At 41.5% G+C, this 27,500-nt stretch overlaps 1 protein-coding gene across 1 annotated transcript in view; it reads left to right on the top strand.

Moving 5' to 3' along the window:
• Positions 1-27,500, top strand: part of ap3b1a (adaptor related protein complex 3 subunit beta 1a) — a 174,933-nt gene that overhangs the window by 50,993 nt on the left and 96,440 nt on the right. The window contains exons 8-19 of the mRNA XM_061966284.2: positions 3,415-3,570; positions 5,809-5,906; positions 5,978-6,032; positions 6,102-6,173; positions 7,878-7,940; positions 11,418-11,550; positions 11,631-11,740; positions 11,810-11,986; positions 21,876-22,062; positions 22,340-22,470; positions 26,165-26,342; positions 26,411-26,582. Coding sequence (XP_061822268.1) covers positions 3,415-3,570; positions 5,809-5,906; positions 5,978-6,032; positions 6,102-6,173; positions 7,878-7,940; positions 11,418-11,550; positions 11,631-11,740; positions 11,810-11,986; positions 21,876-22,062; positions 22,340-22,470; positions 26,165-26,342; positions 26,411-26,582 — 1,532 coding nt within the window. The remainder of the gene's footprint in view (positions 1-3,414; positions 3,571-5,808; positions 5,907-5,977; positions 6,033-6,101; positions 6,174-7,877; positions 7,941-11,417; positions 11,551-11,630; positions 11,741-11,809; positions 11,987-21,875; positions 22,063-22,339; positions 22,471-26,164; positions 26,343-26,410; positions 26,583-27,500) is intronic.

The following is a 27,500-nucleotide window of genomic DNA, read 5'->3' as shown; positions in this document are numbered from 1 at the left end:
AAAAAAAAAAAAAAAAATATATATATATATATATATATATATATATATATATTTTTTTTTTAAAATATATATATATATATATATATATATATATATTTTATTTTTATTTTTTTTGGATGCGTTTCAAGTCAACTCATCATGCTTAATTTATTACAGCATTTGGGAAACCTGTAGTTGTAATTTTTATTATGTAAATGTTATATTTTTATCAACATGTGATAGCAGGGACCCTGCCATTCAAAACTAGGCTGCTCCATTACTAACGATTAATGTAACTATAGCTGAAAAAAATAGTACAATAGCATTAGGAGAGACTATTCATTCCTGAACACCATAGGGTTCATGTAGGCTTGATGATGCAGTTGCATTATTATATCAACTATCAGAGACAGAAACTCTTCATTTAACATAACGTCCTTTTTTGCTGCTTCAACACAGAAAAAGGTAAAGTGAAATAACTTAGTTGTTAACTGTTGGTCAATAATGCTTGTCTTTCTCTCAGACAGACAGGGCTTTGCTGTCCGTAACACACACACACACACACACACACGCAGGCACGCATGCGCACACAAATATGGCAACAAGAGAAGTATCCTTCACTTCTCTTTTGTAAAGTAAATCTGAACAGCCGATACGGGCATCTACATCAACTATATGATTTGCCTAAGAAGCTGGACAGGACAAGAAAAAAAAAAAAAAAAAAAAATATATATATATATATATATATATATACTTTTTAAACTTAAAAAAAAAATAAATAAAAAAAAAAAAAAATTATATATATATATATATATATATATATATATATACTTTTTTAACTTAAAAAAAAAAAAAAATATATATATATATATATATATATATTTTATTTTATTTTATTTTATTTTTTTAAGTTAAAAAAGTGTATATATATATATATATATATATATTTTTTTTTTAAAGTTAAAAAAGTATATATATATATATATATATATATATATATATATATTTTTTTTTTTTTTTAAACATTTTTTTTTTTTCTTGTCCTGTCCAGCTTCTTAGGCAAATCATATAGTTGATGTAGATGCCCGTATCGGCTGTTCAGATTTACTTTACAAAAGAGAAGTGTAGGATACTTCTCTTGTTGCCTTATTTGTGTGTGCATGCATGCCTGCGTGTGTGTGTGTGTGTGTGTTACGGACAGCAAAGCCCTGTCTGTCTGAGCGAAAAAACAAGCATTATTGACCTACAGTTAACAACTAAGTTATTTCACTTGACATTTTTCTGCGTTGAAGCAGCAAAAAAGGACGTTATGTTAAATGAAGAGTTTCTGTCTCTGATAGTTGATGTAATAATGCAACTGCATCATTAAGCCTACATGAACTCCATGGTGTTCAGGGATGAATAGTCTCTCCTATTGCTATTGTACTATTTTTTTCAGCTATAGTTACATTAATCATTAGTAATGGAGCAGCGTAGTTTTGAATGGCAGGGTCCCTGCTATCACATGTTGATAAAAATATAACATTTAAATAATAAAATTCAACTACAGGCTTCCCAAATGCTGTAATAAATTAAGCATGATGAGTTGACTTGAAACTGTTTAATGTTGCACTTTTTATATGTAGAAGAAAAGTTTTTTTCATTTTATTTAATCTGAGCAACAACTTGAGACAGTTTAATGTTGATTAACTTGGGCAGAATTATTATAGTGTTCCCAATGTTAAAAGGATAAAGCCATTGTTTACAAATTTGGTAAAAAAAATAACCAAAAAATGTATATTTTGTTGTTTTCTTACTGTACCGAAAATGAACCGAACTGTGACCTCTAAACCGAGGTACGTACCAAACCGAAATTTTTGTGTACCGTTACACCCCTACAGGCACCTCATAGTAGTTTATAACGACACACTTTTTCATGCTGGTGAATAGGGTTGTACTGTATCGCGGTACTGACGAATCAAAAACGGTACTATACTCTGTTTGAAAAGTACCGGTTCCCGGGCATGACGGCACGTCGTCATGTCGTGACATTGCTGGTTTTGCGAGCAGAGGAGCATTTTCGGCAGCGCGCGCACACGGACTACATACAAGCAGACACAGTGTGTAGACAGAAAAGTGGGTTCTTCAGACCACCACACTCTGCCAGGAGAGCCAGGAATTCCGGGTACAACACCGTTTTATTTTCATAGAATAGTGCAAAGTCTTTTGCTTTCCAGCAAACTATCTTCCTCTCCTGCGTCCGCTCAGCGGCACCTCCCAACTCCAACCCCTCATCTCATCACAGCTGCTGCTAATGAAGGCGACAGGTGATTAGATAACAAGGCCCACCTGGGCCATCTACGCTCCTGTCGCTGTCTTCGAGGCCGGTCCTGACACACCCCGTTCCGCGGCTGGCCCGCAGGCCACGCCCCCCTCCACAGACGCATTTTGGCTTAAAAACTAAAGATAAAGGTGACGTTAACGCCCCCAGCAAGAGGTGCTTTAAGACATGGCTAGCTAGCTAGCAGCTAACGTCCATCTGCAGTCGGCAATATTTTAGCTACTTCTAAATGACTAATCCTTGTCTCCATGGCGACAAATAAAGTATGTTTCTTACAAGTATTGTTATCACTGGAGGACGAGGAATAGCTAAACATGCTTCACTACACACCGTAGGAGTATACAATAGCTCACCGGCGTCACAATATAAACAAATGCCATGGGTGGATCTACACCTGACATCCACTGTAATGATACCAAGTACAGGACCTTATCTAGTCGATACTACTATGATTAGATCGATATTTTTTATCGTCACACAATCATTTTTCCTTTTAAAAAAATTCATATTGTGTTTATAAAGTCAGTAAATACGTCCCTGGACACATGAGGACTTTGAATATGACCAATGTATGATCCTGTAACTACTTGGTATCGGATTGATACCTAAATTAGTGGTATCATGCAAAACTAATGTAAAGTATCAAACAACAGAAGAATAAGTGATTATTACATTTTAACAGAAGTGTAGATTGAACATGTTCAAACAGAAAAAAAACAGATATTAACAGTCAATGAACAAGGCCCAGAGCATAATACTACCACCACCATGCTTGACGGTAGGAATGGTGTTCCTGGGATTAAAGGCCTCACCTTTTCTCCTCCAAACATATTGCTGAGTTTTGTCACCAAACAGCTCCATTTTTGTTTCATCTGACATCACGTGGACAAAGATAAGACCTTCTTATTTATTTAGTTGCATTACAGAAAATAAAGGATTTTATCACAATATTCTAATTTTCTGAGACAGTCCTGTCGATGAGGTAGATAACCTCGACATGGTCATTTGAAAAGTAGCTCGCCTGCTAAAAAGGTGTGGTCACCTCTGCCTTAACAGACACCTTGAATGCAGCATGTGTGTGTGTCAGTTTGAGTGACATGTCGACATGATCCCAGGGGGCCGTGTTTGACGAAAACGACGTGAAGACCTTCTACGACTCGGACTCGGAGGAGAAACAGGACCGGACGGACGCCAAGCCTTACATCATGGACCCTGATCACCGGCTGCTGCTCAGGAACACCAAACCTCTGCTGCAGAGCCGCAACACGGCGGTGAGTCGCAGTTTTGTTATCAGCAGAAGAGAAGCGCCGTCTGAACGCCGAGATGGAGGAAATTCACGCATACACACGCTAAGAGCGGATGTCCATCACCTGACAGCCTCAAGGCCTGTGTCGCTCCCAAATGAAAGTGTTGATTAAAATGCGACGCATGCTGTGTTGTTCTTCCCCACTTCAACTGCCACCGCTAACGCTCTCCATCCTCATCGACGACACGCTGTCTGCAAGGATGGACACGTGTCCTCCTTGACGCTGGGCTGGATAATCAGTCCTGTGACAATAAAGTGCTGCCAAATAAGGAAACGCTTCAACGCTGCGAAAGCAGTTGTGAGGACATAAAGGCAACATTGAAGGAAAATGCGAGTGAGTTTAAAAAAAAAAAAACATGCAGTTTTCTCCATTTGAGCTGCTGCATTCTTATTTTTAACTGCGTTATTTTAAAGCGCACGCAGAGGGAGTTTTGTACACGCACTCCAGTTTGGACAACCAAGTACGTCACGGGGTGAATATGAAAAGGAAAACATTCGCTCTCTTTGACCACGTGGCGACTTACAAAAGCAGTGAAGTTGTCACGTTGTGTAAATGGTAAATACAATGATTTGCAAATCCTTTTCAACTTATATTCAATTGAATAGACTGCAAAGACAAGATATTTCATGTTCACACTGAGAAACTTTTTTTTTTTTTTTTGCAAATATTCATTATCTTAGAATTTAATGGCAGCAACAAATTGCAAAAAAGTTGTGTCAGGGGCATTTTTACCACTGTGTTACATGGCCTTTCCTTTTAACAACACTCAGTAAAACGTTTGGGAACTGATGAGACACATTTTTGAAGCTTTTCAGGTGGAATTCTTTCCCATTCTTGCTTGATGTACAGCTTAAGTTGTTCAACAGTCCGGGGGTCTTCGTTGTGGTATTTTAGGCTTCATAATGCGCCACGCATTTTCAATGGGAGACCGGTCTGGACTACAGGCAGGCCAGTCTAGCACCCGCACTCTTTTACTACAAAGCCACGCTGTTGTAACGCGTGGCTTGGCATCGTTTTGCTGAAATAAGCAGGGTCGTCCATGATATTGTTGCTTGGATGGCAACATATGTTGCTCCAAAACCTGTATGTACCTTTCAGAATTAATGGCGCCTTCACAGATGTGTAAGTTACCCATGCCTTGGGCACTAATACACCCCCATACCATCACACATGCTGGCTTTTACACTTTGCGCCTAGAACAGTCCGGATGGTTCTTTTCCTCTTTGTTCTGCAGGACACGACGTCCACAGTTTCCAAAAACAATTAGAAATGTGGACTCGTCAGACTACGGAACACTTATCCACTTTGCATGAGTCCATCTTAGATGAGCTCGGGCCCAGCGAAGCCGGCGACGTTTCTGGGTGTTGTTGATAAATGGCTTTCGCTTTGCATAGTAGAGTTTTAACTTGCACTTCCAACGAACTGTAGTTACTGACAGTTGTTTCCTGAAGTGTTCCTGAGCCCATGTGGTGATGTCCTTTACACACTAATGTCGGTTTTTGATGCGGTACCGCCTGAGGGATCGAAGGTCATGGGCATTGCCGCTTACGTGCAGAGATTTCTCCAGATTCTCTGAACCTTTTGATGATATTATGGCGCGTAGATGGTGAAATCCCTAAATTCCTTGCAATAGCTGGTTGAGAAATGTTGTTCTTAAACAATTTGCTCAGGCATTTGTTGACAAAGTGGTGACCCTTCGCCCCGTCCTTGTTTGTGAATGACTGAGCATTTCATGGAAGCTGCTTTTTACACCCAATCATGGCACCCACCTGTTCCCAATTAGCATGTTCACCTGTGGGATGTTCCAAATAAGTGTTTGATGAGCATTCCTCAACTTTCTCAGTCTTTTTTGACACTTGTGCCAGCTTTTTTGAAACATGCTGCAGGCGTCAAATTCCAAATGAGCTAATGTTTGCAAAAAATAACAACGTTTTCCAGTTGGAACGTTAAATATCTTGTCTTTGCAGTCTATTCAATTGAATATAAGTTGAAAAGGATTAACAAATAATTGTATTCTGTTTTTATTTACCATTTACACAACGTGACAACTTCACTGCTTTTGGGTTTTGTAGATCAATCGTGGCATGCCATTCCTCCAAATTCTTTCTTAAAGTGATGCATGCCTGGATGGACACAGTATCGTTCGCCCCCAATCGCTAGTCACCGCCAATTCAGTGTCCGATTGTTTGGCTGTGGTTCCAGGTGGTGATGTCCGTGGCTCAGCTCTACTGGCACCTGGCGCCCAAGCAGGAGGTCAACATTGTCACCAAGTCGCTGGTGCGGCTGCTGAGGAGCCACAGGTGAGCACACGCGGCGAGGAGTCACTACGCCTCGCGGCGCCCCCGCTCACTTTCTTGTTTGCGCCGCACAGAGAGGTGCAGTACGTGGTGCTGCAGAACATCGCCACCATGTCCATTCAGAGGAAGGTGAGGAGAACCGTGATGAGAACCATCTGTGATTAATGAAGCTGACGAGTGATCATGTGATCCAAACAGGGGATGTTTGAGCCCTTCATGAAGAGCTTCTATGTCAGATCCACAGACACCACACACATCAAAACACTGAAGGTATATGTTGTCCTTGTATAGCCATTGCTTTAAGACCGGAGGCCATTTTTTGTTTTATTGGCCTCTTCTGTAAATAACATTGTGGAAGTTGCTTCCTAGCAGTTCCTCGGCACAGTTTTTAACGTTTTTAATGGACGTAGATTTTATCAAAGTCTTTCTCCCGCAGAACGTGACTTTTCTGTCACGTCCGTATCCTCTCTCCCCCCCCCCTGCTCTCGGCCGCTCACTGTTAAAGACAACAGATGATTAGATTAACACGTACCACCTGGGAAATCTAATCGCCTGTCAGCTGTGTCTCGCCGTCAGCACATGCCCCGCCCTCATCCGATGGTGCTCGTCCTTAGCACCGTAGACAGAGGCGGTGACCTTTGCCCCTGCAGGCGCTGTGGCCACACCTCCCTCCACAAACATGAATGCATTTGCGGGTTTAAACACCCCAGGTTGAAGTGTTAAAGGCCTACTGAAAGCCACTACTACCGACCACGCAGTCTGATAGTTTATATATCAATGATGAAATCTTAAAATTGCAACACATGCCAATAGCTTACTAAAGTGCAATTTTAAATTTCGCACGGAATATCCTGCTGAAAACGTCTCGGTATGATGACGTCAGCGCGTGACGTCACGGATTGTGGAGGACATTTTAGGACAGCATGGTGGCCAGCTATTAAGTCGTCTGTTTTCATCGCAAAATTCCACAGTATTCTGGACATCTGTGTTGGTGAATCTTTTGCAATTTGTTCAATGAACAATGGAGACAGCAAAGAAGAAAGCTGTAGGTGGGAAGCGGTGTATTGCGGCCGACTGCAGCAACACAAACACAGACGGTGTTTCATTGTTTACATTCCCGGAAGATGACAGTCAATCTTTACCATTGGCCTGTGGAGAACTGGGACAACAGAGACTCTTACCAGGAGGACTTTGAGTTGGATACGCAGACGCGGTACCGTGAGTACGCATGCAGCTGCGGCTTCCAAACATTTGATCGCTCGCCCGTACGTGCGTGCCGCTATGTGCATGTCACGTACGTAACTTTGGGGAAATATATGTGCTGTATGAACTTTGGGGAAGTGAACGGTACTTTGGGCTGTGGGATTGAGTGTGTTGTGCAGGTGTTTGAGTTGTATTGGCGGGTTATATGGACGGGAGGGGGGAGGTGTTTGTTATGCGGGATTAATTTGTGGCATATTAAATATAAGCCTGGTTGTGTTGTGGCTAATAGAGTATATATATGTCTTGTGTTTATTTACTGTTTTAGTCATTCCCAGCTGAATATCAGGTCCCACCCGCCTCTCACAGCATCTTCCCTATCTGAATCGCTCCCACTGCCCTCTAGTCCTTCACTCTCACTTTCCTCATCCACAAATCTTTCATCCTCACTCAAATTAATGGGGAAATCGTCGCTTTCTCGGTCTGAATCGCTCTCGCTGCTGGTGACCATGATTGTAAACAATGTGCAGATGTGAGGAGCTCCACAACCTGTGACGTCACGCTACTCGTCTGCTACTTCCGGTACAGGCAAGGCTTTTTTATCAGCGACCAAAAGTTGCGAACTTTATCGTCGATGTTCTCCGTTCAGCAAAAATATGGCAATATCGCGAAATGATCAAGTATGCTATCCCCGTTTAAATAAGAAAATCGCATTTCAGTAGGCCTTTAAATACAATTCATGCCTTTCCTATTTTCCTATCTATTTGCTCACAGTTGGAGATTCTGACCAACTTAGCGAATGAAGCCAACATCTCCACCATCCTGAGGGAGTTTCAGGTTTGTGTTTGCTCTTTATACTATGCTGTACTAATACCGGTGTACCGGTATTAGTATAGTACCGCGATACTAATGAATCATATTCAGTACTATACCGCCTCTAAAAAGTACCGGTCCCCCACGTCCCTGCGCCCCCGTCGTCGTGGCATTGCTGGTTTACGAGCAGAGGAGCATGTTCGGCAGCGCACACACGCTGAGTACTTACAAGCAGACACAGTGTGTAGACAGAAAAGGGAGAATGGACGCATTTTGGCTTAAAAAGTAAAGATAAAGGTGAAGTTATAACACTGAAACGCCCTCAGGAAGAGGTGCTTTAAGACATGGCTAGCTAGCTAGCGGCTAAAGTCCATCCGCAGCTACTTCTAAATGACTAATCGTTGTCTCCATGGCGACAAATAAAATAAGTTTCTTACAAGTACCATTATCACTGGAGGACGAGGAATAGCTAAACATGCTTGACTACACACTGTAGCTCACGGCGTCACAATGTAAACAAACGCCGTTGAATCTGACATCCACTGTAATGATACCAAGTACAGGAGCGTATCTAGTCGATACTACTATGATTACATCAATATTTTTTGGTATCACATCATCTTCTTTCGGGTTTTTTTAATTCATATTATGTTTATAAACTCAGGATATACGTCCCTGGACACATGAGGACTTTGAATATGATGCAAAAAAATGGATTGACATCCAGATCTCGATCCTTATTCATCCCGATTTTAACACTATGCATCTTTTTTTTTTAAACCAATAAAAATAATATATATATACACTTTTTTTTTTAACTCGTTTTGAAAACGTTTCATCATGATTATTTTTTATTATTTATTACTTTGTTAAGGTTTAAGAAAACATTGAAAGGTGAGATAATTGAAAATTATAAAATATAGTAACAATTACTTTCATCCCATTGATTTTGATTTTTTTTTTTTTTTTTAACATTGATGTTCCAGGTAATCTTATTTTCAGTGAAGGTATAGGATAGGCAAATATAAGCTTTGGCTTCAGCCTATTCCTTTTTCGGTCATGCTTTTTCTTTTCTTTTCTTTTCCTTTTGTGTGTAAATGTGTATGATTGTTATACTGTATATGTATAGTCTGTTCTCTTAAACTGGTCACACAAAATGGTTAATGGTTGATGGTTGATTATATGACCGAAATAAACTTATTTCATTCATATTTCATTCATTCATTATCCTACCAAATAGAACATTGCAAGAATTGTGTTAAATCGAGAATCGATTCTGAATCAAATCGTCACCCCAGGAATCGGAAACGCATCCAAGAGTTAGGTGCCTAAAGACTTATAATTTTTTATTAGCATTAGCAATTTCACATGGCGATTTCGACACCTTAAGGTAAAGTTAAAGTATCAGTGATTGTCACACACGCACTAGGTGTGGTGAAATTTGTCCTCTGCACTTGACCCATCCCCTTGTTCACTCCCTGGGAGGTGAGGGGAGCAGTGAGCAGCAGCGGTGGTCGCGCCCGGGAATCATTTTTGGTGAATGTATTAAGGAAAACTACAACTAAGATGAATGTTACAAATTAAACAGCTGGTGTTTAATTTTTCTATTTAAAAAAAAAAAAATTTCAGTGTACATGAATGAAGGTGTGTGTTGCTGAACCCGACTTGGACATTATCTGGACTGGACCTGGTTTTTAAAAAACCCTTTAAACGAAGCTAATTTCATTTACAACCAGGTATGGTGAAGAGAAGGTCCTTTTTTTTAATTTTTTTTTTTAAGATAAGATAAATAAATCTTTTGTTGGATAAAAAAGAAAGTAAAACAATATACAAATAATTACATAAAAAAAAAAAAAAAAAGTAATTAAATGAAAATGTTAGTGGACCAGCAGCACAAACAATCAAGTGTGCTTCAGGGACTGTGTCCCTTGCAGAAGTGTTTTCCATGTTGTGGGAACCAGAATATTGGTAGCAGAAAGAAACAACCCCTTTTGTGTGAGTGGGTGTGAATGGGGGAGGGAGGTTTTTTTTTTGGGTTGATGCACTACCGTATTTTCCGCACCATAAGCCGCCCTGGGTTATAAGCCGCGCCTTCAATGAACGGCATATTTCAAAACTTTGTCCACCTATAAGCCGCCCCGTGTTATAAGCCGCATCTAACTGCGCTAAAGGGAATGTCAAAAAAACAGTCAGATAGGTCAGTCAAACTTTAATAATATATTAAAAACCAGCGTGATGTGGGCGCGCATGGAGTCGTATATCAACATGGACGGAGCTGCGTGAAAAAAGCCACCCGGCCTCTTCGCGTAAACTTCCCTTAACCACTCGCTCATCTTTTCTTCATCCATCCATCCCTTCGAGTTAGCTTTTATGATGACGCCGGCTGGAAAGGTCTCTTTTGGCAAGGTCTTCCTTTTGAATATCACCATGGGTGGAAGTTTCTGGCCATTAGCATGGCAAGCTAGAACCACAGTGAAGGATGACTTCTCATTCCCTGTGGTGCGAATATTCACCGTACGTGCTCCCGTTGTATCCACAGTGCGGTTCACAGGAATATCAAAAGTCAGTGGAACCTCGTCCATGTTGATAATGTTCTCTGGCCGGATCTTTTTTTCAGCTATCTTGTTTTTACAATATGCACGGAAAGTAGCCAGCTTTTCTTGAAAGTCTTTAGGCGGTTGCTGTGAAATAGTAGTCCGTGTGCGGATGGAGAGATTGCGTCTTTTCATGAACCGGAAACCTGTCGCTTAGTAGGAGCCATTTTGTGGTCTTTACACATGTAAACACACAAAGGAAATGAAACGTAATATCCGCGCGCTTCTTCTTCTTCTACGGGGGCGGGTGGTTGCTTACAGTAGAAGAAGAAGCGGTTCCTCTTCTATGGGGGCGGGTGCTTACCTTGGCGGTTGCTTGCGTAGAAGAAGAAGCGCTTCCTCTTCTACGGGGGAAAAAAGATGGCGGCTGTTTACCGTAGTTGCGAGACCTAAACTTTATGAAAATGAATCTTAATATTAATCCATATATAAAGCGCACCGGGTTATAAGCCGCACTGTCAGATTTTGAGTAAATTTGTGGTTTTTAGGTGCGGCTAATAGTGCGGAAAATACGGTAGTTGAAAGTGTATCGTGTGTTTTTTTCTATGTTGATTTAATTTAAAAAAACAAACAAACAAAAAAACAGCTGGTGTGTAATGAGCACTATACTTACAGTATTAACACTTGTAGTGCGCAACACAACATTTACTTCCTAGTTAGACAACATACCATAGATACCACTAATGCCATTTGATGCCAATCAGACTGAAATGTGATATTAAAACAAGACTGTACAGCAGTTATCATAGTGAGCTTATTTTAAAATGTTACATTAAAAAATACAATTAGCATTCATTAACAATCACAAAAGTACAGTTGGTTACTGGTATCGATTCCCAGGTACTGGGAATTGGTACAAATGTGGACGGTGCCCATCTTAACCCGCTTAGTCCTGGGTGCCTTTCAGACTTACGTGAAGAGCCAGGACAAAGCCTTCGCGGCGGCCACCATCCAAGCCATCGGCCGGTGCGCCACCAACATCTCGGAGGTGACGGACACCTGCCTCAACGGCCTGGTGCTGCTGCTGTCCAACAGAGACGGTAAAACACCTCCAGAAAAACCCCTTTGATGTGATTTAAGCGTCCCCCCCCGTCCGTGTGTTCTGTGGTGATGTCCGCAGAGGGCGTGGTGGCGGAGAGCGTGGTGGTGATCCGCAAGCTGCTGCAGACCCAGCCCACCCAGCACAGCGAGATCATCAAGCACATGGCCAAGCTCTTTGACAAAATCACCGTAAGCGGCGTCAATGTTTGTGCTGGGAGGAACACGGACAAACGGGTTGAATCTCCCTCCGACCCGCAGGTGTCCATGGCCCGGGCGAGCATCCTGTGGCTGATGGGCGAGTACTGCGAGCGGGTGTCCAAGATCGCGCCCGACGTGCTGCGGAAAATCGCCAAGACCTTCACGGTGGAGGAGGACATCGTGAAGCTGCAGGCGGTCAACCTGGCCGCCAAGCTGTACCTGACCAACTCCAAGCAGGTACCACACGCTAACTGATGCTTGAGGATGGGTACTGCAGTGTACTAATGTGCCGTGAGATACAGTCTGGTGTGCCGTGGGAGTTTATCTAATTTCACCTATTGGGGTTAAAAATATGTTTTGCAAACCAGTAATTCTAGTCTGCAAATGATGTGTTGTTGTTGAGTTTCGGTGCTGTCTAGAGCTCGGCAGAGTAACCGTGTAATACTCTTCCATCCAATCCAATCCTATCCACTTTATTTATATAGCACATTTAAACAACAAAATGTTTCCAAAGTGCTGCACAACAATATTAAACACAATTAAAAACAATATAAAATAAATATGATTAAAAACAATTTCAAAAGGGTAAAACCAATTTAAACAGTACCGTATTTTCCGCACTATAAGGCGCACCGGATTATTAGCCGCACCTTCAATGAATGGCATATTTCATAACTTTGTCCACCAATAAGCCGCCCCGGACTATAAGCCGCGCCTACGCTGCGCTAAAGGGAATGTCAAAAAAACAGTCAGATAGGTCAGTCAAACTTTAATAATATATTAAAAACCAGCGTTCTAACAACTCTGTTCACTCCCAAAATGTACAATCACAAACATAGTAAAATTCAAAATAGTGCAGAGCAATAGCAACATAATGTTGCTCGAACGTTAATGTCACAACACACAAAATAAACATAGCGCTCACTTTCTGAAGTTATTCTTCATTCGTAAATCCTTCGTCTTCGGTGTCCGAAGTGAAAAGTTGGGCAAATTTACGATCCACTGGCAGATGTTGGCGTCGTCTGGCGCTGCCTCCTCGTCTTAGTGAAGGTGTGTTCGCCTTCTGTCATCCATTGTTCCCACGCAGTTAGCAGTCTAGCTTCGAATGCCCTGTTGACACCAATATCTAGCGGCTGGAGGTCTTTTGTCAATCCACCCGGAATGACGGCGAGTATTGAATTAAGCGCGTAAGCGTGTCTCTCAATGTGCTGTTATGAGCTAGCAAATATAACAACTACACTACCCAGCATGCAACGATAGTTACGAGCATGCGCGGTAGCCCTGAGAAGCGTTGTTGTATGCTGGGAGTTAGAATGTGGTTATGAGCACGCTGTGAGTAAACGTTGAGAACTCAGTTAACACGCCTCGTCTGCATTATTTATAATTAGACAGACAACACACTTAATAGGAGCCATTTTGGGGTCTTTACATAAACACACAAATGGAAATGAAACGTCACATATCCCAGCATGCACCGCGCGCTTCTTCTACGGGGAAAAAAGATGGCGGCTGTTTACCGTAGTTGCGAGACCTAAACTTTATGAAAATGAATCTTAATATTTATCCATATATAAAGCGCACCGGGTTATAAGGCGCACTGTCAGCTTTTGAGAAAATTTGTGGTTTTTAGGTGCGCCTTATAGTGCGGAAAATACGGTAAATAGAAATCAACATTTTAAAAACACAGAGGACAACAGAGGACCACACAACTCACGTAGTGTTAAAAGCCAGAGAATAAAAGTGGGTCTTAAGACGAGACTTAAAACACTCCACTGTGGGAGCAGTTGGAACATGGAGGGGCAGAGTGTTCCAGAGCTTAGGGCCGACCACAGAGAAGGCCCTGTCTCCCCTGGTTTTAAGTCTCGTCTTGGAGCTGGAGCTGGCTCTCGGACCTCAGAGCGCGCGCAGGATTGTAAGTTTGGATGAGGTCCGAGATATACTGAGGTGCCAGTCCATGTAAAGCTTTAAAAACAAACAGCAAGGTTTTAAAATCAATTTTAAAATGAACAGGGAGCCAGTGCAAACTCTCAAAGATTGGGGTTATATGCTGGCGTCTCCTGGCCCCTGTTAAAAGTCGTGCTGCCGCGTTCTGGACTAACTGCAACCGGGAGAGAGCTTTTTGGCTAATGCCAGCATAAAGTGCATTGCGGTAGTCCAGGCGACTTGAAATAAAAGCATGCACGACTTGTTCAAAAAGGTTAGAAGATAAAAACGGTTTTACCTTTGCTAAAAGACGAAGATGATAAAAACACGATTTTAAAACGCCATTGACTTGTTTAAAATGGCTGTCTATAGTATACCACACAAATCCTTTATTTATTGAATCAAAGATTCTGAAATTCTACGACATAGTGAATTTGCAAACAGCTAAAATTATACACAAAGCAAACTATAACCTGCTACCCAAGAATATACAACAATTCTTCTCAAAAAAAGAGGAGAAATATAATCTTAGAGAGAAATGTAATTTAAAACATTTGTATGCACGTACAACACTTAAGACCTTCAGTATATCAGTATGTGGAATTAAATGATGGAATGGATTAAGCAAAGCAATCAAACAATGTACTAATATGATCCACTTCAAGAAACTCTTCAAACTTAAAGTGTTTACAAAGTACAAAGAAGAAGAACCATGATAAATATTCTGTATTTATTTAACTCGTCCATTCTTTCATTCTTTCACTCACAAAATAATCTTACTTATCTCAACATATGAAATGTAACTTACTTCACCAATTATTATTTATTTACTTATTTTATTGTGATTACTTATGGAGTATATTGTGAATAAATTGAGAACAGGAAGTGAACTTTCAGCTAACTTCCTGAGCCTAAATGAAGATAAAACAGAAGTTATGTTGTTCGGTCCAAGTCGCTCTCCCTCCCCCAACGTTGACCTCGGCACTCTGACCCCGTATCTCAGCGACTCTGTCACAAACCTGGGGGTAAAGTTCGACTCAGATTTTAAATTCGAAAAACAAATCAGCAGCGTCGTTCAAAAAAGCTTTTATCAATTACGCCAAATAGCGAAAGTGAAACCGCTTCTATCAAGACATGATCTTGAGAAATTAATCCACGCTTTTATCTCGACTCGTCTTGATTATTGTAATGCCCTGTATGTTGGCATTAGCCAGGCCTCCCTCGCCCGCCTGCAGCTCGTGCAGAACTCTGCTGCTCGTCTGCTAACACAGACCCGCAGACGTGAGCACATCACCCCTATTTTAGCGTCCCTTCACTGGCTCCCTGTGCGTTACCGAATACATTTTAAACTCCTTTTATTTGTTTTTAAATGTCTAAACAACCTCGCGCCAACCTATCTCTCCGACCTCCTTCAGCCTTACTGCCCCACCCGATCCTTAAGATCAGCCGATCAGCTGCTGTTGACGGTCCCTGACACAAGGCTGAAGCTTAGAGGTGACAGAGCTTTCGCCGTTGCTGCTCCCAAGCTCTGGAACGACCTACCCCTGAGTGTTAGACAAGCCTCCTCTCTTCCTGTTTTTAAATCTCTCTTAAAAACATACTTTTATTCCATGGCTTTTAACACTGAGTGATATCCATACTGCAATGGCGCCCCATAATACACCTGCTGTGATCCTGTTTTTATGTTTTTATGTTTTTATTAATTCTATTTTAATTATTTATTTTTTATCGTGTTCTGTTTGTGTTGTGTTGTGTTTGCTCGGTACTCGTTTTATCTTTTAACCTGCTCATTGTACAGCACTTTGGCTACCCCTGTGGTAAATTTTAAATGTGCTCTATAAATAAAGTTGATTTGATTTGATTTGATTTGAACAAAAGTTTTAGCAACTGTCATGTAAAAGAAAAGGGGTAGGATTAAATAAGCTTTGCTTCTTCCTACTCCTTTTCGAACATGTTGAAAAGAGAAACTGGAGATTGTGATGTATCATGTTGTATACTTGCATGTTCGAAATAAACTCAAACTCAATAGTGACGCCAAGGCTGGTGACTTTGGGACGCACATCATTCTGCAATGGTCCCAAGTCAGTGAGGGCCGGACCAAACACTAAAATTTCCGTTTTTCCCTCATTCATTATTAAAAAATTCTGGGCTAACCAAGCCTTGACGTGGCATAGACAGTTGAGAAGAGGTGTCAGGGGGCCGTGGCCTTTTGAAATAGGCATATAAATTTGGCAGTCGTCTGCATAAAAGTGACAAGACACTCCATGCCTCTTAAAAATCTCTCCAAGAGGGAGGAGATATAGAGCGAACAGGATGGGGCCTAGAATAGATCCCTGGGGGACACACCACAGTAAAGCGGAGCAGAAGAAGAAGTGGCGTCCCCCAGCCTGACAGAGAAGGACCTTTCTGACAGGTAGGATCTGAACCACTCTAATGCAGTCCCCCTGACACCCACACAGTCTCTCAGGCGATCTAAAAGAATTGTGTGGTGGACTGTGTCAAAGGCAGCTGTAAGATCTAAAAGCACTAAAATGGCAGAGCTGCCAGAATCAGACATTAAAAGCAAATCATTAAAAACCTTTAAAAGTGCAGATTCAGTACTGTGCAAAGCTTTGTATCCAGACTGAAATGGATCTAAAGTGCTATTTTCATCTGAAAAAGGCTGTAGTTGCGCCAAAACACATTTCTCCAAAATTTTTGACACAAAAGGTAATTTAGAAATGGGCCGATAATTTGACAAACTTGTAGGATCAGGACCTGTTTTTTTGATCAAAGGCTCAACAACAGCTCCTTTACAAAAAGAGGGCACACTGCCAGAAATCAAGCTGCTGTTGATGATGTCCCTAACAGACAAGTCAATAGAGTCCCAGACTTCTTTAAAAAAAGCGAGGGGGGACTGGGTCTGTGGGACAGGACGAGGGTTGGGTCATATCAGTAGGTGGCAGCCGGTAGCTAATTGCTTTGTAGATGTCGGAAACAGCGGGAGGCAGCGTGCAGGTAAAAAGGTATCTAATGCTTAAACAAAAAATAAACAAAGTGAGTAAGTGCCCCTAGGACAGGGGTCGGCAACCTTTACCAGTCAAAGAGCCATTTTGACCAGTTTCACAAATTAAAGAAAACAATGGGAGCCACAAAAATATTTTGAAATTTAAAATGAAATAACGCTGCATACAAAGTTTTTTTTTTTTTGCTTAGTGCTATGTATAAACCAAGGATCTCAGACACGCGGCCCACACCTTAATATGAAAATTGAATGTTAGTGCGGGCTTTATATGAATGGTGCTTGACAGCGTCATACTTGTCAACCCTCCCGATTTTCCCGGCAGACTACGAATTTCAGGGCAACTATTCTCTTGAACGTGCCGTGATGGTACAGCATTTAGCGCCCACTACAACCAGCGTGCCGGCCCAGCCACACGTTGTATGGGGCTTCTGCTTGCTCACGTAAGTGACAGCAAGGCATACTTGGTCAACAACCACACAGGTTACACTGACGGTGGCGGTATAAAAAACTTTAACACTCTTACCAATAATGCGCCACACTGTGAACCCACACCAAACAAGAATGACAAACACATTTCGGGAGAACATCTGCACCGTAACGCAACATAAACACAACAGAACAAATACCCAGAATCCGGGCTACATTATACACCCCCGCTACCAAACCCGCCCACCTCAACCGACGCACAGAAGGGGGGGGGGGGGGGGGGGGGTTGATGTGTGAGGGAGCAGGGTTGGGGTGGGGGCGGGGTTTGGTGGTAGCAGGGGTGTATAATGTAGCCCGGAAGAGTCAGGGCTGCATGGGATTCTGGGTATTTGTTCTGTTGTGTTTATGTTGTGTTCTCCCGAAATGTGTTTGTCATTCTTGTTTGGTTTTGGTTCAAAGTGTGGCGCATTATTAGTAAGAGTGTTAAAGTTGTTTTATATGGCCACCGTCAGTGTAACCTGTGTGGCTGTTGAGCAAGTATGCATTGCTGTCACTCACGTGAGCAAGCAGAAGATGCATATAACAAGAGGCTGGGCTGGCACGCTGTTTATACAGATTGTAGAGGGCGCTAAATGCTGTACCATCATGGCACGCCCTTATTATTATTGTAAGGGTGAAAATCGGAGAACATTAATCCCGGGAGTTTTCTGCGAGAGGCACTGAAATCCGGAAGTCTCCCGGAAAATCGGGGGGGTCGGCAAGTATGCAGCTGAGCCGCATCAGAGTGATCAAAGAGCCGCGGATTGCCGACCCCTGCCCTAAGGAAAGGCATTGAAGCTTAGGGAAGGCTATGCAGAACGAAACTAAAACTGAACTGGCTACAAAGTAAACAAAAACAGAATGCTGGACGACAGCAAAGACTTACCGTGGAGCAAAGACGGCGTCCACAATGTACATACGAACATGACAATCGACAATGTCCCCACGAAGAAGGATAAAAACAAAGTCGATGCGGGAAATATCGCTCATAGGAAGATATGAAACTGCTACAGGAAAATACCCCAAAAAAAGAGAAGAAGCCACCAAAATAAGAGCGCAAGACAAGAACTAAAACATTACACACAGGAAAACACCAAAAACCTCAAAATAAGTCAGGGGGTGATGTGACAGGTGGTGACAGTTAGGGCTGTGAATCTTTGGGTGTCCCACGATTCGATTCAATATCGATTCTTGGGGTCACGATTCGATTCAAAATCGATTTTTTTCAATTCAACGCGATTCTCGATTCTAAAACGATATTTGTCCGATTCAAAAGGATTGTCTATTCATTCAATACATAGATTTCAGCAGGATCTACCCCAGTCTGCTGACATGCAAGCAGAGTAGTAAAAAGCTTTTATAATTGTAAAGGACAATGTTTTATCAAGTGATTGCAATAATGTAAATTTGTTAACTATTAAATGAACCAAAAATCTATTTTATTTTTTATTTTTTAATTAATCAATCCAACAAAACAATACACAGCAATACCATAACAATGCAATCCAATTCCAAAAGCAAACCCGACCCAGCAACACTCAGAACTGCAATAAACAGAGCAATTGAGAGGAGACACAAACACCACACAGAACCAAGCAAGCTCTTACACAAACTACTGAAATCCTCTCATACACACAACTGAAATCCTCTCACACACACACTACAGAAATCCTCTCACATACACTACTGAAATCCTCTCAAAATGATTCTCACAGTGTGTAATACTCAGTATGTATGAGAGGATTTCAGTAGTGTGTGTGTGAGGTGAATGTCGCTAACGGCTGCTCTTACAGTACAGTCTCCCTCTCGCACGCACACACACACACACACACACACACACACACACACACACACACACACACACACACACACACACACACACACAAACACTTACTGTTAGCGGGAGTCCTATTAACGAGCTAATCAAGCACAATCGTCCTCCACCAGCGGCCACATTTACATTGCTAATGGCTAATGACTCGTGATTGGTCATTTAGCAGGCCGGTGTTAGCAATGAATGCTATTTGACTCATCAGCATGCCCGCGCATTTTCATATTCATTTTTTTCGATTCAACGCGATTCTCGATTCTAAAACGATATTTTTCCGATTCAAAAGGATTGTCCATTCATTCAATACATAGATTTCAGCAGGATCTACCCCAGTCTGCTGACATGCAAGCAGAGTAGTAAAAAGCTTTTATAATTGTAAAGGACAATGTTTTATCAACTGATTGCAATAATGTAAATTTGTTAACTATTAAATGAACCAAAAATCTATTTTATTTTTTATTTTTTTATTTTATTTTTTAATTAATCAATCCAACAAAACAATACACAGCAATACCATAACAATGCAATCCAATTCCAAAAGCAAACCCGACCCAGCAACACTCAGAACTGCAATAAACAGAGCAATTGAGAGGAGACACAAACACCACACAGAACAAACCAAAAGTAGTGGGAAAAAATTAATATTATCAACAAAAGTATCAATATTAGTTACAATTTCAACATATCAGTGATTAAAAATCCCTCATTGACATTATCATTAGACATTTATTAAAAAAAAAAAAAAAAAAAGAACAATAGTGTCACAGTGGCTTACACTTGCATTGCATCTCATAAGCTTGACAACACACTGTGTCCAATATTCTCACAAATATAAAATAAGTCATATTTTTGGTTCGTTTAATAGTTAAAACAAATGTACATTATTGCAATCAGTTGATAAAACATTGCCCTTTACAATTATAAAAGCTTTTTACTACTCTGCTTGCATGTCAGCAGACTGGGGTAGATCCTGCTGAAATCCTATGTATTGAATGAATAGACAATCCTTTTGAATCGGAAAAATATCGTTTTTGAATCGAGAATCGCGTTGAATCGAAAAAATCTATTTATAATTGAATCGTGACCCCAAGAATCGATATCGAATCGTGGGACACCCAAAGATTCGCAGCCCTAATACATACCTGCCAACTACTCCGGTTTTCCCGTAATTAGTACGGTTTTCATCAACCTATTCCGGGTTACGGTTGCAGTGATAAAAAATACGGTTTTTCATTAATTAAAAAAAAATATTTTTTTTTAAGTTTTATTCACGAAATCGCGTAACAACAATGACAATCGACACTGCTTCCCGTAGCTTCCTATCGAGCCATTCCGAATGCCATGCGCGAGGCTATTTATAGCACCGCTGCCAAGCACGAGGCACCTGTTGCCATTGTTTCCAAACGAGCGAATGATCATGGAATCAGCCGGAGAAAAATCGCAAACGAGTCTTAAACCGAAAAGAAAACTGCAGTCATTCCGTGAAGAATATTCAAAAGCCTATCCGGGAATAATTATCCGTTCCAAAAAGGGTGAAAACTACGCGAATTGCACCTTGTGCAGACAAGATTTTTCGATCGGACACGGAGGAATTAGCGATGTAAAAGACCACGTTGGGACAAAAAAACACAAGTCTAATGCCGTTGCTAGCGATACAAGTGGAAAACTTTCAACGTTTTTCGTCGCCCAAACAGATTCTTTGGATACATTTGGATTTTAGCCACAAAAAGGTAATGACACCAATGTTATCTGTTGGAATTGTTTAGTACTGTTATACTGTTAAAAGTGTTTATACTATTTATGCTTTCAAGTCCAAGTTGAAGAAATCTTGTTAAATGTTGACAGCATAACTACCAAAATACAGAAGTATGTCCTTAATATTTTTGCAGTGCTATTTCTGTTGAAAAGTTAAAATGATTACATTAGAGATGTGATGTGCCACTTTTCAAGTGTCTGATGGCTTAAATTAATTGTCATTAATGTTTCATATTTTGAATTCTTTTGAAAGGCTTACAAAAAAACTACATTTGAATTGTAATTCCATGCTATTGACAGGACTATTAATTTGAATGAAGTTAGCTTACCATGTTTACAGTATGATAATTGTGATAGAAATGTGAATTTTAGGCACAGAATATTTTTTACAATTGAACAAGGCAGTAGATTATACAAGCTTAAACAGAAAGTTAATAATGACACCAATTTTTTTTTTTAATGGAATTGTTTAGTACTGTTTTACCATTTGTTTACTGTAAAAAGTGTTTATACTGTTTATACTTTCAATTAACAAATTGAAGTCTTGTGAAAGGTTGACAGGATAACTGGCATTAACTGTCAAAATAATTTCAAACTATTGAAGTTAGCTTACAGAATAAACATGTCAATCAACCCATATGATTTTTGCTGTAATATTTTTGTTTTGAAAAGTCACTGTGACTGATAGAAAAGTGATGGTTTTAGCAACATTTTAACCTGTCTGAATGCTAATAATCATTTTGCGTCGGGGGGGGCGAAGCCTGAACCCCCCACCAGGACTTTGTCCTGGACCTACCGGGGCCTGCAACCCCTGGACCCTGGCTACTAGGTTTTTCTGATTTCAAAAGTTGGCAGGTATGCTAATAGTAACTAGTACATCATGCAAAAGCGCAGATTCCAACCATTGAAATACTTTTGTATAGTTCAAGACTTAGTCATTTGAAAACATCACTGCACATCATAAAGGCAGCTACACTTTCAATCTTAAAAAACAAAAAACAATAATTTGGGAATGTCCGGCGGGCCAGATTGAAAAGCTTAACAGGCCGCACGCGTCCCCCCGGGCCTTAATTTGCCCAGGTCTGCAGTAGAGGATAGGACAATGCTCGCCCATTCATCAGTGTCGTCATCCATCCCACTCCCCTCAGACCAAACTGCTGACCCAGTACATCCTCAACCTGGGCAAGTACGACCCCAGCTACGACATCCGGGATCGCACCCGCTTCATACGGCAGCTGATCGTGCCCGGCGACAAGAGCGGCGCCCTCAACAAGTACGCCCGGCGCATCCTGCTGGCGCCCAAGCCCGCCCCGATGCTGGAGTCGGCCTTCAAAGGTACATTTAAATGGAAATAAAAAAGGTTTATTTATCACCGGAGACAGCTTTTATTATTCAGGTGTTCTCTGAAGGGCACTTTTCTTAGGAATAATGAGATGGGTCAATTATTACGGGGGCTGTGGGTTTTCCATTAGCTTCCTCCGAGCGTTTTCTTCACCATTAACAGTCAGAGGCGCTTTCACACCGTCTGGATGGAAAAGCGCTAACCGCCCTTGTCATTCTTAATGTCAGTCTTAAGTCTTTTCCTTCACCCTTATCTCTTTTCTGCTTTTAGATAGGGATCGTTTCCAGTTGGGAACGCTGTCTCACAGCCTCAACAGTAAAGCTGCCGGCTACCAGGAGCTCTCCGATTGGCCCGCGGTGGCGCCCGACCAGTCTGTGAGGAACGTGGAGGTCATCGAGCCAGTAAGGCCTCACACTCTCCTTTCATGTTTGATTGTTTCGAACACTTTGAAGCCAAAAATATAGCATTAATGCTGGAATTTAGTGCCCTACTGCGAACACAATGTTTTACCAGACTAAATGCAAATGAGCTATGATTTAACCATTGTTGGGGCCGCAGCGGTATCTGGTTGCAGTACAGTTTTCCACCACTTGTGGCAGTAATGACAATCTCAAACAGACAGGAGAAGTCCTGAGCCAAAGTCATAGAGAAGTTACTTAACCTCTCAAGGCCCAAGCTGTTTGTTTACATGCTTTTTTTTATTTCTCTTTGCTATTTGGACTTATTGGACCCTAATTAGAATACAAACTAAGAATCATCTTTTGATATGATGTACTTTTAGTCCATAAGTACACAAACGTGTACTTCATGTTTAGTGACATGCTAATTCTTATTTTTACACTTTTTTTTTTCTCCAAATTCCATTGTATGTTATACTCTTCTGACACCACCAGATGGCAGTATAAGTGTCCAAATATGCGGCCATAAGACCCCAATTCAGTAGTGTACACAATTTTGGAAATAAGAGCTAAAAGGTAGCTGTCCACGCATGTGGCCACTATTCCTTTAGAGCAGGGGTGTCAAACTCAAATACAGAGTGGGCCAAAATTTAAAACTGAACAAAGCCGCGGGCCAAGGTTGAACAAATTAACCTTTTAATAGGGACCCAAACAAGTTTTGCATTGAATATTGAACAAGCAAGGCTTATATAACTTTATAGAGACATGCAAAATCGAGTTTCAAATAATAATAATAATAATTAAAAAATATCAATGGCATATCAAATACAATTTAAATAAAAAATGGAATGCCTTTTTTCTATTTGCAGCCTTCTGAGGTAAATATCAACATTAACTTTTTCCACAGGCTAATAAATTAGAAAATAAAAAAACAATGAATAAACCAACCATTCAGGACTTTAAACTGCTCAGTTTGCAACACACTGATCTAATCTGATGTGCCCAAGCCAGATACCTGCCATCTTTTCTTGGATGCTAGTTCATTAATGTCAAATGTCTTTGAGCTGAGGCAACCTTCATTATCGAACAAAGTTGTTCATCAGTCATTATATCTCGTATTCCACCCGGACCACAGTCTTGGGGGCGTGCTTTAAAGGCACTGCGTTTATCGTCCTCCACGAGCTGTCGTCACGTCTGCTTTTCATCCATTCCAACAACGTGCCGGCCCGATCACAAAATATGTGGCACTTCAGCACGCACACACATGTAAATGCAATGCATAGTTGTCCAACAGCGATACAGGTTACACTGACGGTGCCCATATAAATAACTTTGACACTGTTAGAAATATGCGCCACACTGTGAATCCACACCAAACAAGAATGACAAACACATTTCGGGAAAACATCCGCACCGTAACACAACATAAACACAACAAAACAAATACCCAGAATCCCATGCAGCCCCCCCCCCTCCGTGCGTCGGTTGAGGTGGGCAGGGTTGTGGGGGGCATTGTTGTGGGGGCGGGGGTGTATATTGCAGCCCGGAAGAGTTGACACCCATGCTTTGGAGGTTTAGCACAAAAATGATGACTAAAGTGGTGAAGCTGTATTTTCGTTTGCACTGAAATTCTATTGACAGTTAATTTATGAAATATACATATTTAATATATACATTACAGGCCAACATTTCTGACACACCCCTTCTCATTCAATGCGTGTTCTTTTTTTTCATGACTATTTACATTGTCACTGAAGGCATCAAAACTATGAATGAAAACATACATAGTGTTAGAATCGGGATGAATAAGGATCGCGATCTGGATGTGAATCGATTTTTTTGTGCACCTCTGCTGTATCGGCTATCTATGGTATGTTGTCTAACTAGGAAGTAAATGTGTTATGTTGCGCCCTACAAATGTTTGTACTGTAAGTATTGTGCTTACTACATGCCAGCTGTTTCATTGAAACATTCATCTTAGTTGTAGTTTTCCTTAATAAGCTTGGAGGTGTCAAAATCGCCATGTGAAATCGCTAATGCTAATAGTAGCCTGCAGGGGCGTCAATCTTTAGGCACCTAACGATTGGATGCGTTTCCGATTCCTGGGGTGGCGATTTGATTCAGAATCGATTCTCGATTTAACACGATTCTTGATTCAAACCGATTCTCGCAATGTTCTATTCGGTATGATAATCACCACGATACCGTTACCTGATTGGCTGTCAGCGTGTCACTCCCACTGATCAGTGATCACTTCCTGTGTTGTTGGGTTACCAGAGAGCGAGTGCCTTTGTTCATGCAACCAACCTTGCTTTGCAACGACATAAAAGCAAAAAAATGATCGAACGCATTTTTTTAAATTGATATCGATTACGTGTCTACATTCAGATTCAGATTCAGAAATACTCCCCAAAGGGAAATTAGATTTTCAGCACAATCCCATTCAAAATATGACAAACAGTACAGGGAGCTGACAGGCTGCCAATTTCCGGCGCCCCTTACAAAAAAAGGAGCGAATCAGGTAAACATTGGGTGGGGGGGGAGTAAAAAAATATTCAGTCAAAGGCAGGACTCCAGGGAGGGGGTCCAGACTGAGACTACGGAAAAAAACTTCATAACCGTAGCACACATAAACAAGTTACATAGAATCAACAAAACTTGCAACAGAGGGGAAGGAGTGGGAGCTACGGAGGCCGGCTGCTGCTGTTTTAAACGCTAGTCAGCCGTCCATCGCCCCTAAGGGATTCAAGCGTTGAGAGGGTGTGGCGTATATTTATTGTGGATGCATGTGTGTGTGTGTAAGCCTGCGACGTGTCTCTGTTCCGCGGCCTTAGTGTGATTGCAGCCGCCAGTCAGTCCAAAGTCAACAATAACAACAGGTGTGTGTCCATGAGAGACAAGATGGGAGTTTGTTTTCCTTCGGGAGAGTCTCGAAGCCAGGGAAACAATCCAAGTTGGAATGTTTTGTATGCAAGTGACAATAAAATATTGATATTGTTTCATCGGCCGGCCCTCGTTAGCATAATTGCCGAAGAAAAGCAAAACAATCAAACTTTCAACTCTCGGGTCCATAGCTGTATGATGGATACTTAGCAGAACCCAAGGCTTTGTTTTAGGATGTAGAGTTGTTGTTTTTTTCAGCTTTAGAAAGCGTTTCTGATGGCTTTTGTCAGGTTCAAACACTGATGACATCTATTAAGCAAGACAAAAAGCAAAGAATCAAACAGAGACAGAATTAAATTTGGCTCAATGAGGAGAGCGCGTACACCTGTACCCTTGTACAGTGTTCCACCACGCTCTGACGAAAGATTGTACGCCTCCTCTTTTATTTGGACTTTCCCTGATTACATGGCAACAGCTGTTTCTAAGGGATGGGGGTCGTAAACAGCCGCCGCCTTTGGTTACAAAACAGTTCAAAGAAAAGGTGCCTGGAGGGAGGTCAGGCCCTGCCTCCTCTCCGCTTTGTAGATCTCGGATAAAGACAAAATCTTCCTGTGGATTGCAATACATCAAAGAAACCGACGCCTTCATGTCGCTTCCCATCGTACACAGTGGAGTTTTACAAGCCTTCTGCTTGGTAGGATCAAAGACAGCTTTTGTCTGCTCGCAGGGCGAGCTGAACTCAATGTAACACAAAGTTTTGTGATAACTTAGATACAATTATTCTGACAGCTTTGTTTCCCTGCGCCATATTTAGGTGAAAGAGTGGGCTCCGCTGCTCGGGAAGTCCAAGACTACTAACTCGGATGACAAGTTCTACTCGGATGAGGATGACGACAAAAAGGAGAAAGCGTCTGACAGCAGCGACGATGACGGCAGCAGCAGTAGTACTAATAGTAGTACTAGTAGTAGCAGTAGCAGTAGTAGTAGCGAAGGTTAGCCTCAAAACGGACTCTGGCTTTATAGTATAGACGACGCAGAACTGAAACTTTGTTGTGCACAGAGTCCGGCAGCACCAGCGAGGAGGACGAAAGCGAGTCTGACAAGAGCTCCACTGATTCCGGGAAGAGTTCCGGCGAATCTAGCGACTCGGAATCAGAACAGAAGAAGAAGACCAAGAAGAAAAAAACCAATAAAGTGCAGGCGAAGAAACACAAACACAATCACGGTGACAGGTACCCAGATGTTCCTTTATCTCGCTCTCACACACTACTGTAACGCTCTCGCACACACTACTGAAATCCTCTCACACACACTACTGTAACGCTCTCGCACACACTACTGAAATCCTCTCACACACACTACTGAAATGCTCTCACACACACTACTGAAATGTAATTATTATTATTATTATTATTATTATCTAATTTCCCCTCTGGGATTAATAAAGTACTATCTAAATCCTCACACACACACACACACACACACACACACACACACACACACACACATACAGACACACACACACCACTGAAACACTCTTACACACACCACTGAAACACTTACACACACCACTGAAATCCTCTCACGCACACTACTGAAATCCCCTCACACACACTACTGAAACACCCCGACACACACTACAGAAATCCCTCTCACACACAGCACTGAAACGCTCTCACACACACTACTGAGATCCTCTCATACACACGACTGAAATCCCCTCACACATACTACTGAAATGCTCACACACACTATGGAAATCCTCTTATAAACACTAATGGAATCCTCTCACACACCACTGAAATCCTCTCATACACACTACTAAAATGCTCTCTCACACGCACACACACACACACCACTGAAACGCTCTTACACACACCACTGAAATCCTCTCATGCACACGACTTAAATCCCCTCACACACACTACTGAAATCCTCTCACACACACTACTGAAACGCTCTCATGCACACTACTGAAATCCTCTCATACACACGACTGAAATCCCCTCACACATCCTGCTGAAACGCTCACATACACTATGGAAATCCTCTTATAAACACTACTGGAATCCTCTCACACACACTACTGAAATGCTCTCACACACACTACTGAAATCCTCTCATACACACGACTGAAATCCCCTCACACA

Source organism: Nerophis lumbriciformis, linkage group LG11 (assembly GCF_033978685.3).
Source record: "Nerophis lumbriciformis linkage group LG11, RoL_Nlum_v2.1, whole genome shotgun sequence".
Taxonomy (NCBI): Eukaryota; Metazoa; Chordata; class Actinopteri; order Syngnathiformes; family Syngnathidae; genus Nerophis; species Nerophis lumbriciformis.
The sequence above is the reverse complement of the archived record's forward strand: the minus strand, read 5'-3'. Positions and strand labels throughout refer to the sequence as shown.